The following is a 12,839-nucleotide window of genomic DNA, read 5'->3' on the forward strand; positions in this document are numbered from 1 at the left end:
CGTGTTTTTTTAAGTTAGATTCTAAGTGAATTCAAATACTGTTTGAAATGGTTCTCAGCTTCTACATTGTCCTTGAATAGGAGAAATGTTTAAACTACTGTGTATGGTGTTTTCAGGGCTCACCTGAGAACCCAGCCACCATTTAGGACTTTGTGTTTAAGAGAAAAATAACTTTTCCTCATTGAAGGGAGGCATGTGCTCAGGAAACCTTTTGACTCCAACAACAGCCACCCTTAGCAGTACCAGAAAGAATGACCTCTCCTCTCAGTTCTGTCCCTCCCGCTCTTCTCTTGCATCTGCAAAAACCATAGGAGGCATAAATTAGGTCAAGAGATGGCTTTGGAAACATTTTTACCAGTCTGGGAGGTTACCCTTCCAAATCTAGTTTGTTTTATTTTAAGCCAATTAGTTACCTGTGTGGATATCTGTGAACTTAAGGACTGTGGGTGTATTAAAAGTACTCACTTTTTATTTTATTTTTTTTTAAATTTCAGTTTTTACCGTTATGTCTTAGAGCCAGAGATTTCTTTCACTCCAGATAATAGCTTTGCTAAGGGTCCAATAGCAAAATTTTTGGATATGCCACAGTCTCCTCTGTTCACCTTGAATTTGAACACGCCTGAGAGTTGGATGGTGGAGTCTGTCAGAACGCCATATGATCTTGATAATATTTATTTAGAAGAGGTAAGAATATCATTGCTTCTACATATGTAATCTTGTGTAAAACCTGTTTAAGATGAAGTAGTGGTAGTTTCTGAATGAACAGACTGGATCACAGTCCAGGCAGGCCTCTGAAATGTCCATGTTCACGTATAATTGTATTTTTAAAAAATAACAGCTTCATTGGGATCTATTTCACATACCATAAAATTTACCCTTTTAAAGTATACATTTCAGTAGTTTTAGTATATTCACAGAATTGTGCAGCCATCACCACTAGATAGAAACTCCATACACATTAGCAGTCACTCCCCATGACCCCCTGGCAACCACTGATCTACATTCTGTCTGTGTGGATCTGCCTGTTCTGACGTTTGATCTAAAGAGAATCATACGTTTTTGTGATTGGCTTCTTTCACTTAAATTATTATTTTTAAGGTTCATCCATGTTGTAGCATATATTAGTATTTAATTATTTTTTGTTGTGAGAAAATATTGTATGGATATGCCACGTTCTGTTTATCCTTTCATTGATAGACATTTGGGTTGTTTCTACGTTTTTGGCTATTATAAATGATGCTGCTGTGAACATTCATGTCCAAGTTTTTATAGATGTGTGCTTTTATTTCTCTTGGAATTGGTGGATCATACAGGAATTCTGTGTTTAATCCTGAGGGATTGCCAAACTATTTTCCGGGGTGACTGCACCGTTTTCCATTCCTGCCCATGATGTTGAGCATTTTTTCATGTGTTTATTGGCTATTTGTATATCATCTTTGGGGAGAAATGTCTGTTCAAATCCTTTGCCTATTTAAAAAAAAAATTGCCAGGTTTTTTTTATTGTGGAATTGTAAGAGTTCTTTGTATATTCTAGATACAAGTCTGTTTTCAAATATATGATTGGTAAATAATATCTGTTATTCTGTTAGCTGTCTTTCACTTTCTGGTTAATGTCCTTTAAAGCACAAATGTTCCTAATCTCGATGAAATCTGTTATTTTCTTTTGTTGCTTGTGCTTTTGGTAGTATACCTGAGAAATCAGTGTTAATCCCAGGTCACGAAGATTTATTCCTATGTTTTCTTATAAGACTTTCAAATTTTTAAACTCTTACATTTAGGTCTTTTATTCATTTTGAGTTAATTTTTATATATGGTGTGAGGTAGGGTTACAGATTTGTTCTTTGCGTGTGAATAGCCATTTGTAACAGCACCATTTGTTGAAAAGACTGTTCTTTCCCCACTATATGGTCTTGGTGCCTTTGTCAAAGATCTATTAGCCCGGAATGAATTTAATTCTAGACTCTCAGATCTCTTCCCTTGATCTGTGTGTCTATCCTTCAGCCACACTTGTCTTACTTAGCTTTGTTGTCAGTTTTGAAATTGGTAAGTTAGTTTTCCAATTTTATTCTTACTTTTCAAGGTAGTTTTGGCTATTTTGGGTTCTTTGCATTTTGGAATCAGCTTGTTAATATCTGTAGAAAAGGCTGCTGGGATTTTGATAGAGATTACATTAAATCCCTAAGTCAATTTGAAGAGTATTGCCATCTTAACATTAATAAGTGTTCTGACCCATGAATATGGGATGTCTTTCCATTTATTTGGGTCTTTAATTTCTTTCAACAATGTTTTATAGGTCTTAGTATATAGGCCTGTGAAAGATCATGTCATCTGCAAATAGAGGTAGTTTTATTTCTTTCTTTCCAAACTGGATGTCTTTTATTTAATTTTCTTGCCTAATTGGGAAATTTTTAAATTACCAGTTCAGTCTCTTGTTATGGATTTATTTGGATTTTCTCTCTCGTCTTAAGTCATTTTCTGGAGTTTGTGTCTCAGGAATTTATCCATTTTATCCAGGTTATAATTTGTAGGCCTATAGTTAGTCATAGCATTTTCTTACAGTCTTTTAAATTTAGTTTTGGAGGGGTGCCTGGGTGGCTCAGTCGTTAAGCGTCTGTCTTCGGCTCAGGTCATGATCCCAGGGTCATGGGATCGAGCCCTGCACTGGGCTCCCTGCTTGGCCGGGAAGCCTGCTTCTCCCTCTCCCACTCCCCTGCTTGTGTTCCCTCTCTCACCGTGTCTCTCTCTGTCAAATAAATAAATAAAAATCTTAAAAAAATAAATTTAGTTTTGGAGTGATGTCTCCTTTTCCCTTGCTGATGTCAGTGAGTTGGCTCATCTTTTTTTTTATGGTCAATCTAACTAAAAGTTTGTCAGTTGGTTGATATTTTCGAAGAACCAACTTCCGGCTCCATCAGTTTTTCTGTTTTCCTGTTCTTTATTTCATTTATGTTCATATAGCTGTTTTGAGTATCTAAGGTAAGTGGTCCTTCCCCCAGTCCATTTTCAAAGATTGAGAGCTCACAAGTGTAGTTTTGCTGCTGTATCTTCACAGCCCTCACTCTGTACCTAGTTCAAAGTGTATTAACAAAAGAATTAAAACACATGGTCTTTCCTTATAAGGAGCTTACAGAGCCTCCTTCCTTTTTAAGACCACTGTCTCTGTGTCTGTCCTAAATATCTCTTCTTACAATTGAAGCCTGTTTCCTGGTTCTTCTTGGGAATTGGGAGACCAGGAACTTGAAGATAGTTATTAAGGGACTTCTCAGCCTTCTTTTCATAAGGGTAAAGAAGAATTCCATGATTCTTTACATCCCAAGAATGCTAAGTTAGGGGAGAGTGTGTGTACACACTTGCCTTATTCCCCACCTCAAACCTGTCCACCAAGTTTGTTAAACAGGAAATGATGTCTTTGCCCTTGAAGAACCAACTCTTGCTTCGGAGATAGTAAGATGGCCACAGAAAGCACTAAAGAGCAGCGTAAGGAGGCACAGAACAGATGCAGAGCAGCTCTCTTCCATGTCCTTAGAGTTTTTGCTGCTCTTTCCTAGACTTTCTCCGCTTTCTCTGTATCTGCTGAAAACATAGAGCCTGGGACTTGGTGAGCGTGTGGAGGTTTAGCCCTTAGCTTTTATTATTACGCTTTTGGAATTTAGTGTTGCAGTAACATATTAAGCTCCAAATAGTGTGTTATTAACATTAGATAGGATTACAGGCCAAGTGTGAACCAGCCTGGGATAAAAAGCCTTTAATTAACTAAAGCCAAGCTGCCCCAATACCTTGCAATTATCTCGTATTTTCTGTAAGGAATCAATAATAATTTAGGCAGTTGATGTGGAACATGAATGGTTTTGTGCCATTATGGAGTCATCGCATACATTTTGGATATTTGCCTTTAGAACGGCAGTAGTATTTTCAGCTATATCCTGTAGGCCAAGATGAATTTATGTTTTTCTCTGCTGTTTCTCATTGTTTCTTTGTTATCTTCTTTAGCTTTTAGATCAGTTCATTTTTTTTTTTTAAGATTTTATTTATTTGACAGACATAGTCAAAGAGGGAACACAAGCAGGGCGAGTGGGAGAGGGAGAAGCAGGCTTCCCACGGAGCGGGGAGCCAACCTGACGTGGGGCTCGATCCCAGGACCCTGGGATCATGACCTGAGCCAAAGGCAGACGCTTAATGACTGAGCCACCCAGGTGCCCCTAGATCAGTTCATTCTTTTGGCAGTGTGTTTTACATGGTTTTCCCAATATTACTTCCTAGATGACAGCCTCATCCTCTCATCTGTACATCTGTACAAAGCCTCCTTGCACAATCAAGATACAGAGCATTTCCATCACCCCAGAAAGTTCTCTTGTGTCCCTTTGCAGGCAGTCCCCTCCCCATTCTGTCACTATAGTTTTGCCTTTCCTTAAATTTCTTAGAAATATGACTGTACAGTATGCAGCCCTTTACATCTGGCTTTGTTCACTTTGTACAATGCATTTGAAATCCATGTTGCATGTCTCAACAGTTTGCTTCTTTTTATTGCTGAGTAATTTTCAAGTGATTTAATTCTGCTCTTGCAGGTGGATAGTGTGGTGGCTGCTGAGTATGAGCTGGAGTACCTCTTACTGGAAGGTCACTGCTATGACATCACCACAGGCCAGCCCCCACGAGGACTGCAGTTTACATTAGGAACTTCAGCCAACCCAGTCATTGTGGATACCATTGTTATGGCCAATCTGGTAAATAATCAGTACATAAGGTGGTGGCATTGAGTCATGTTAATTTGGGCACTACAGTTTATGATGAACAGTTTGCATTCTGGACATGAGTGAGATTAAAATTCATGATTGACTGAATTTGGTCAATATAAAAATCGAAAGTTAAACTTACAGATTGGAATTACATGATAGCCTAAAAAAAATGCTAGGATATTCTGAATATTCTGTTCTAATCAAATTGGCCCCTGCAAATGCATTGCTTAAGAGCTGACAGCATTTTTTCTTGGCTTTGGAGGTTTTTAGCTTGTTCACACATGATGCACTGATCCTTCACTCACTTACAGATCAAGAACCCTCTTCGTGGCTTCACTGGCCTGTATTTTGCTAGTGTTTCAAATGGGTGGATTTCTTTCTTTCTTTTTTTTTTTTAAGAATTGCACTGAAATTATAACTTTTATTTAAAATATGAGTGATATTTCAGAAAAGGAAATAACTGTCCCTCAGAAACAGCATTTTGATGTTTCTTTGTCTTTCTTCTTACTTAGGGCTACTTTCAGTTAAAAGCCAACCCAGGAGCTTGGATTCTCAGACTAAGGAAGGGTCGGTCTGAAGATATTTATAGAATCTACAGGTAGGATTAAGTGATGTAGGTGCTTTTCTTCCAGAACATTTTACAGAGAATCAGCTTAAGTTGGGTACTACACAGGCAGTTAGCCAGGGAATAAAGATTTAATTTATGTGTGATGAAACAGTGCTTTTCCGGGAAATTGAGTATAGAAGAATTGTCAGGGTATGATTGGGCAATAAGTGGTATAAATACTAGTAAGTATAGTCAAGTTTCACTCTTTAGTCTTTCCTTTGTGCTAACAGCATCTCAGAATCAGATTATTCTTTCACTGTGATGAAAACCATAGGCAGATGAGAAATTGAGTCATTTCAAGAAAGGAGAAAAGAAACGAATAACATTCAAACTTTTCTACATAGACAGTGTATTTCTTGACCCTGGGTGAATTGCAGGTACACAGTAGATGTAAGCTTTGGCCATGAAATCTTGGTGCTAGCACTGGCTTTCTTGGTCTGTGGTAGTATGGAAGTACTTTCAGAGCATTTCGTCAGTCACCAGGTTTTTGCCTTCAGGTTTGCTATGGCTGCCTATTAGTTTAAAAAAATTATACCGCCATTTTGAGTTTATCTTTGTATATGGTGTAGGAGAGTGGTCCAGTTTCGTTCTTCTGCGTATGTGACTGTCCAATTTTCCCAGCACCATTTATCGAAGAGACTTTTTTTCCATTGCATATTCTTTCCTGCTTCGTTGAAGATTCGTTGACCATAGAGTTGAGGGTCCATTTCTGAGGTCTCTGTTCTGTTCCACTGATATATGTGTCTGTTTTTTTTTGCCAATACCATGCTGTCTTGGTGATCACAGCTTTGTAATATAGCTTGAAGTCAGGCATTGTGATGCCCCCAGCTTTGGATTTCTTTTTCATCATACCCCTGTGATTCGGGATCTTTTCTGGTTCCATACAAATTTTAGGATTGTTTGTTCCAGCTCTGTGAAAAATGTCGATGGTATTTTGATAGGGATTGCATTGAAAGTGTAGATTGCTCTGGGCAGCATAGACATTTTAACTGTTTATTCTTCTAATCCATGAGCATGGTTTCACTCATATGTAGAGTGTAAGGAAAAGCATGGAGGACCATAGAGGAAGGGAGGGAAAACTGAATGGGACAAAATCAGAGAGGGAGACAAACCATGAGAGACTCTGGACTCCAGGAAACAAACTGAGGGTTACAGAAGGGAGGGGAGTCAGGGAATGGGGTAACCAGGTGATGGGTATTAAGGAGGGCACATGTGGTGATAAGCACTGGGTTTATGCACAACTAATGAATCGTTGAACACTACATCAAAAACTAATGATGTACTATATGTTGGCTAAAAAATTAAAGGGGGAAACAAAAATATTATACTGCCTTTTAAAAGGTGTAATCTAAATTCTGTTTAACACAATTTAAATTAGTTTTAAGCAATGTGAAGAGAGTTTATGTCAATTTTTAGGGAGTAATTTCCATTACAGGGTATTTAAAACACCCTCTTGTTGTGTCATCTTAGTTCTATAGGATCTATAGAGCAGCGTGGTTTCTTGAAGCTGTATTATAATAACATATTTATTGTAAATACCATGTTTTCTTCCAAATAATGTTTTTCTAAATACGGTTTTGCAGAATTTAATCCTATCATAAGAAGTTTACTTGTTCTTCTAAACCCCATCCCTTCCGTGTGCCCTTTCCCTGGCTGCTCTAACCCCCTTTCCAAGAGTGTGGAGTCCTCCTCTCTTTCTACTGTCTAGAGTTCCCTTCGTCTTGGATATTTCCAGACTCTGTAGTGTTTCATGCTTCCCCATCAGAATCTTACCTTGCCTGAGAACTCTGCTTTCTGCTGGATGACAGTGAATGAATGCAGTGAACTCATATTTTATCATGGCTTTCTGCACTTAACACCTTGAAAATTGGTGCCTGGAAATTTTAGGAATTACAGTTGAGTGGGGATATCTTATTTTTAACTTTAAATGTTTCCTGTTCTGCCCCAGCCCTCCCTGCAAATAGAGCTTGTTATAGTTCTTTCTCCAGAATATGGGCACCAGATTGAGTACAGGGCCTAGAGTTGGCTGATTGTGTGCCTCCAGGCAGAAGGATAGAGTGGATGCCTTTTCAGAACTCTGAAGTAGAGCCATGCTTTGTTACTTGTCCATGAAAGAGTAGAAGTGATGTGTTTCTGGTGATGGTGCAGAGTGGCTCATGCTCCTGGGCAGTCCTTTATTGCTGATACTGAACTTGGCTCAGACTTTGTGAATACAGGTGTTGATTAAGTGCTCATCATGCGCTTGCCAGCACTGGGAGCCTCTTACTCTGTGAAAGGTAATTTAAAGAGGAGACTCAAGAAGGAAGTTTGGGTTGTGACTAGAATGTTCAGTGTTTGAAGGACAGAGATTCTGACAAGTGCTTCTGTGTAGCTTGAAGGGACTTCCTGTAGGTTGTGAGAAAATAATTTGTTCTGGAAAACTCCTTTATGATAAAGATGATGGACAAATATGGCAGATTGATGTCAGACCACTTACTGTATTTTGAGAATTGTGATTTGTAATGTCTGTCTTATTCTTTCCGTTTCTTTTCTCTCTAAGCCACGATGGTACAGATTCTCCTCCTGATGCTGATGAAGTTGTTGTTGTTCTCAACAACTTCAAGAGCAAAATTATTAAAGTGAAGGTGAGTTTGGTAATACTAAGGCAGCCACTCTAATAGAGGGTGAAAGTAGCAGTATTCTGGCATTCAGTAGCTCTTATCTAGAAATAGGTGGATGTATTAACTGATAATGCTGTCACTGAGGTCATTTTACAATATTTATGCATATCAAATCATCACATTGTACACCTTCAATTTATACAGTGTTGTTTGTCAATAATTATATCTCAGTAAAGCTGGGGGGAAGAAAAACCAGCTTAAGACTTTAATTCACCTTTGGAATTTTAGTATTTATTGGAATGCCTTTTTTTTTTGAGAGAGGGAGAGAGAGATCATGAGGGGCAGGGTTGGGGTGAGATGAGAGAGGGAGAGAGAAAGAGAAAGAGAGTCTCCTAAGCAGGCTCCATGCCCAGTGCGGAGACCGATGTGGAGCTTGTTCTCACCACCCTGAGATCATGACCTGACATGTCAGACACTTCAGCCAGCTGAGCCACCCAGGCACCCCAGAATACTTCTTTAAATGTAAGATGTCTTTTGTAAATACACATTTGGGTTTTCTTCAACTGAGAGATTGCACCTTTTAGGTAATCTCTGAGCAATACAAGTCTCATTTTACATGAAGTGTTTTCACAGATACTGTTTTGCTTACATAGCCATCGTTCACATTATTATTGATGACTTTTCTCAGAAAATTGGGAAGAATGCCAGTGAAAATTTCAACGACAATAATAATTGGTAGCCCTATTTCACTTCTTTTCACTTCTCAGAATTTTGAAGTTCTTAGTGCCTTAAATTCAAGTAAAAGGTATTATGGAATAAATAATCATTACACACAGTAAAATCTAAAGCAGACCACACATGATTGAGCAGAAAACTGGTCCCTATGTTGTTGAGAAGATTCAACCCATCTTTATCCTGGTTAATCCTAAAAACAGGCCGTGATGTGAAGTGACTTCTTCCTGACAGCACTCATGTGGGCTGCACTCTACCCCTGGAAAACCAGCTGTCAGTTTGGTGGATTAGGTTTCTAGTTGTGCTTAGACTCTGTTTCCTACATAGTTGAATTTGAGGTTCTTTGACCATTTTTCAAAGTAAAAACAGTTATTATCTAATTAAGAGAGGTTGCTGGCTCATCACCTGAAGTTTTAATGTGATATGTTGAAGATCATTGTATTGAACTTGTCTAGACTCTGGGTGGATTGTTGTGCTTGTGGGAGAATTCATTCCCTATTGTTGACAGCACTCCTCGCATATGGTTGCAGGTTCAGAAGAAGGCAGATATGGTAAATGAAGACTTGCTGAGTGATGGAACTAATGAGAATGAATCTGGATTTTGGGACTCCTTCAAATGGTAAATTGGCATCATTAAAAAAAATAGTATCTTTTAAGGAAAAACTGAGATATAAGCACCATCCCTCCCTTCTTTTGAGTATAAGAATCCTATCTGGGCCTTTCAGAGTCTGCACTCTGCCACCACATCTTGCACTTCTATTTAGAGTAGATGAGTGTTTTCCATTGACTGAGTGAAGGAGGTTAACGTCCCCTTGTGCGGAAGTTACTTCTTGACTCTCATTGGGTTGTGCCTGCCTTGCGGAGAGTTCAGTTTACTTCCCATTGAGCGGATCATGTTCTGTGGAATTGCCTCTGTTCAGTGTATTCCTGAAGCTATGCAGTACCCTGCAGGCAGCATCCTTCTCTTTCCCCTATGGTGGCTTGGTTGCCTTGTGCCCTCTCAGGGCACCAGCGGATGCTTCACCGGCCTCTCCTGCATCACCCCTAGGGAAGGAATGGGCATGGGAAACACATCTCTGTAGCTCTCCCCTTAAAGGGCTGTGTGTCTGTACCAGCATTTCAAGTGTTCTTGTTTTTATCTTTATTATTATAGGGGCTTTACGGGAGGACAGAAGACTGAGGAAGTGAAACAAGATAAAGATGACATAATTAATATTTTCTCCGTGGCATCTGGTCATCTCTATGAAAGATTTCTTCGGTTAGTTGTGTTGATTATTTCAGTATATACGAATGGGTTTGTCACAGTATTCTTATTTAGAGAGTAAATGTTTTACGGGATTCTGTCCATTATGCTTCTGTGTATCTGAAGCACTCTGAAGATTGTGAATATATAATTATATTTGTTTTGATCTGCCTATCTCATGAAGTCTGACTGTATAATAAATGCATCTTGTGGATATCACAAGGCTATATACCTTTAATACCACTGCATGCACATTATAAATAGTGGTGTTTATTGGCCACCAAGCATTGCTTAAATCAGAAATTAGGAGGTTAACACAGAGAATAGAAGTGGAGTAGGGCCATGGACCTGCCTTCCAAAGATTCATAGGAGTTTAGAGCCAGGAGTGATATTAGTTCTCACAGAAGAACACCTCTGTTTTATAGACAGATTCAGAGGGTGAAGGAACTTGCCTGAGGTCACACAGCCAGGGCCAAAGAGAGGTGACAGCCTTGGGCTGGTTGATGCAGTGGCTGCCAGGGGAAGGCTTGGCTATGAATATGCTCCTTTGCTTGAGAGTGACTTTCCTAATGCCAGGGTTCATTTTACTTTTAATTTTCCATGACGAATCTAGTATGGCAAATAATTAAACTGTCATTTTACTCAGTTTCAGGCCTCCCATTTCCAAGAAGTAACTGACCTGTAAAACAGTTAATGTCAAATGTTGGTAACTCAATTTAATTCAATTCCGTGACTCAGTTTGTTTTTGTATGTTTTCGAAGTTAGGAAATCCTGACGCTGTAGCCATTTGCTATTCCCCAACCTCTCTCTGCTCTCCTCCCTGGCAGGGTCTCCAGTTGAGGCTGTGGGGGGCAGTGCAGGGACACAGAGCTCCTGTGGCCTTACAGGTTTTCTTTTCAGAGCCCTGTAATTAGTGAACCACAACCTTCATTTTTCATTTGTATCATAATTAAGATAGCAGTTCATGAAGCAGTTTATTTAAAGATGTAACATTATTAAAACATTTGCCTTTATCAGGAATATCTTTATGGGTGAGGAATACTCTTTCTTTTCCATGCAGTGATAACTTTATAATAAGTGCAGTTTTCCATTTTCCATTACTAAGGGTCTCTCTTTGCCATCAATTTGCTCTGCCATGAAGAACATTCAGCAGTCTCGTGATTGACTCTATTTGATTTCATTGAGATTAAAAAGCATTGGAAAATTATTATTGATTATTATTTGCTTTTGTTTGACAGTATAATGATGCTGTCAGTACTGAAGAATACCAAGACTCCTGTGAAATTCTGGTTCTTGAAGAATTATTTGTCTCCCACATTTAAGGTTTGTTCCTCAGGAGAAAGGAAAGGATTCTTATTAAGGAGATATGTATGGTATAATATACTTTTTTACTGCTTCAGTATTATTTGTATGATTTAAAATTTTTCCTTTTAATTAGGTTCCCTTCTTCAGTTGCATATATTTTTGTTTGTTTGTTTATTTATTTAAGTAATCTCTACACCCACCGTGGGGCTTGAACTGACAAGCCCAAGATCAAGAGTCGCATGCTCTTCCATTTAAGCCAGCCAGGCGCCCCTAGTTGCATATTTCTATGTTCATTCCAGATGGATTATTTTGGAGGAATAGTCATTATAAAACCAAACACAAAATTATAACCTGCTTGAAGCTTGGATAACATTGGAGGAAAATCTGTTATCTTTTGTTTTGATGAAATAACATTCTCTTCCTCTGAGCATGTATATTATAGTTTAATTAGAAAGCACAATACAAGTTATTCTCTGTTTTTTTTTATGTAGTCACAGGTGAGTCAGGGTCAGATTTCTGTTATTAGACCACTGTTATGGTAAATGTGTTTTACTTGTGCCATAATCATGATGGCTGACTTAAATTATCGAGTTGATTTTCTTCATCAAAGTAAGTGGTCGTTTGTTGTTTTCCATGTCCAAAAATAGGAGTTCATACCTTATATGGCAAATGAATACAATTTCCAATATGAGCTTGTTCAATACAAATGGCCTCGGTGGCTTCATCAACAGACTGAGAAACAGCGCATCATCTGGGGTTACAAGATCCTCTTCCTGGATGTGCTCTTCCCACTAGTTGTTGACAAATTCCTGTTTGTGGATGCTGATCAGGTAAGCTCTTACAACCCAGATTTAAACAGTTCATATTGGGGCGCCTGGGTGGCTCAGTCGTTAAGCCTCTGCCTTCAGCTCAGGTCATGATCCTGGGGTCCTGGCTTCAAGCCCCGCATCATGCTCCCTGCTCAGTGGGAGACCTGCTTCTCCCTCTCCCGATCCCCCTGCTTGTGTTCCCTCTCCTTCTGTCTTTCTCTCTATCAGATAAATAAATAAAATCTTAAAACAAAACAAAAACAGTTCGTATTAAAGGCATTAGACTTCCTTCTTTTTATTTTATTTTTAAAGATTTTATTTATCTGACAGAGAGAGAGACAGTGAGAGAGGGAACACAAGCAGGGGGAGTGGGAGAGGGAGAAGCAGGCTTCCCGCTGAGCAGGGAGCCCAATGTGGGGCTCAATCCCAGGACCCTGGGATCATGACCTGAGCCGAAGGCAGATGCTTAATGACTGAGCCATCCAGGCGCCCCTCCTTCTCCTTTTTAAATGATTTTATTTTTCTAGTTAAAGAAAAATACATGCTTACATTATTTAGAATATATGGAAAGTTACACTCAGATGTGATCACTTTTAAAATTTGCATTTGAAGTATTTCCTTTTCATCTTTTTTTCTATGCCTCTTTTACACAGTTGTGATTATATCATGTATGCAGTTTTGTTTCTGAATTCATTTAACATCCAAACTAGAAACTGGAAGATTGAGGTTTAATAATGCTTGCCATTATCTCCAATTATTTGCCCAAAAGCTAGGAGTTATTGACATGGTTAAGAGAGGGGAAGCTTT

General features: G+C 38.8%; 1 protein-coding gene across 2 annotated transcripts in view; it reads left to right on the top strand.

Annotated features, from left to right (window-relative positions):
- UGGT1 (UDP-glucose glycoprotein glucosyltransferase 1) overlaps positions 1-12,839 on the top strand; it is a 118,203-nt gene that overhangs the window by 78,868 nt on the left and 26,496 nt on the right. For both annotated transcript variants that reach the window (XM_025857975.2, XM_025857976.2), the window contains 8 exons: positions 495-684; positions 4,566-4,724; positions 5,249-5,334; positions 7,883-7,967; positions 9,206-9,294; positions 9,829-9,933; positions 11,157-11,241; positions 11,871-12,053. In XM_025857975.2, the coding sequence (XP_025713760.1) occupies positions 495-684; positions 4,566-4,724; positions 5,249-5,334; positions 7,883-7,967; positions 9,206-9,294; positions 9,829-9,933; positions 11,157-11,241; positions 11,871-12,053 (982 nt within the window). The remainder of the gene's footprint in view (positions 1-494; positions 685-4,565; positions 4,725-5,248; positions 5,335-7,882; positions 7,968-9,205; positions 9,295-9,828; positions 9,934-11,156; positions 11,242-11,870; positions 12,054-12,839) is intronic.

Source organism: Callorhinus ursinus, unplaced genomic scaffold (genome assembly GCF_003265705.2).
Source record: "Callorhinus ursinus isolate GAN/ISIS: 27379988/994484 unplaced genomic scaffold, GSC_fseal_2.0 scaffold2, whole genome shotgun sequence".
NCBI classification, from domain to species: domain Eukaryota; kingdom Metazoa; phylum Chordata; class Mammalia; order Carnivora; family Otariidae; genus Callorhinus; species Callorhinus ursinus.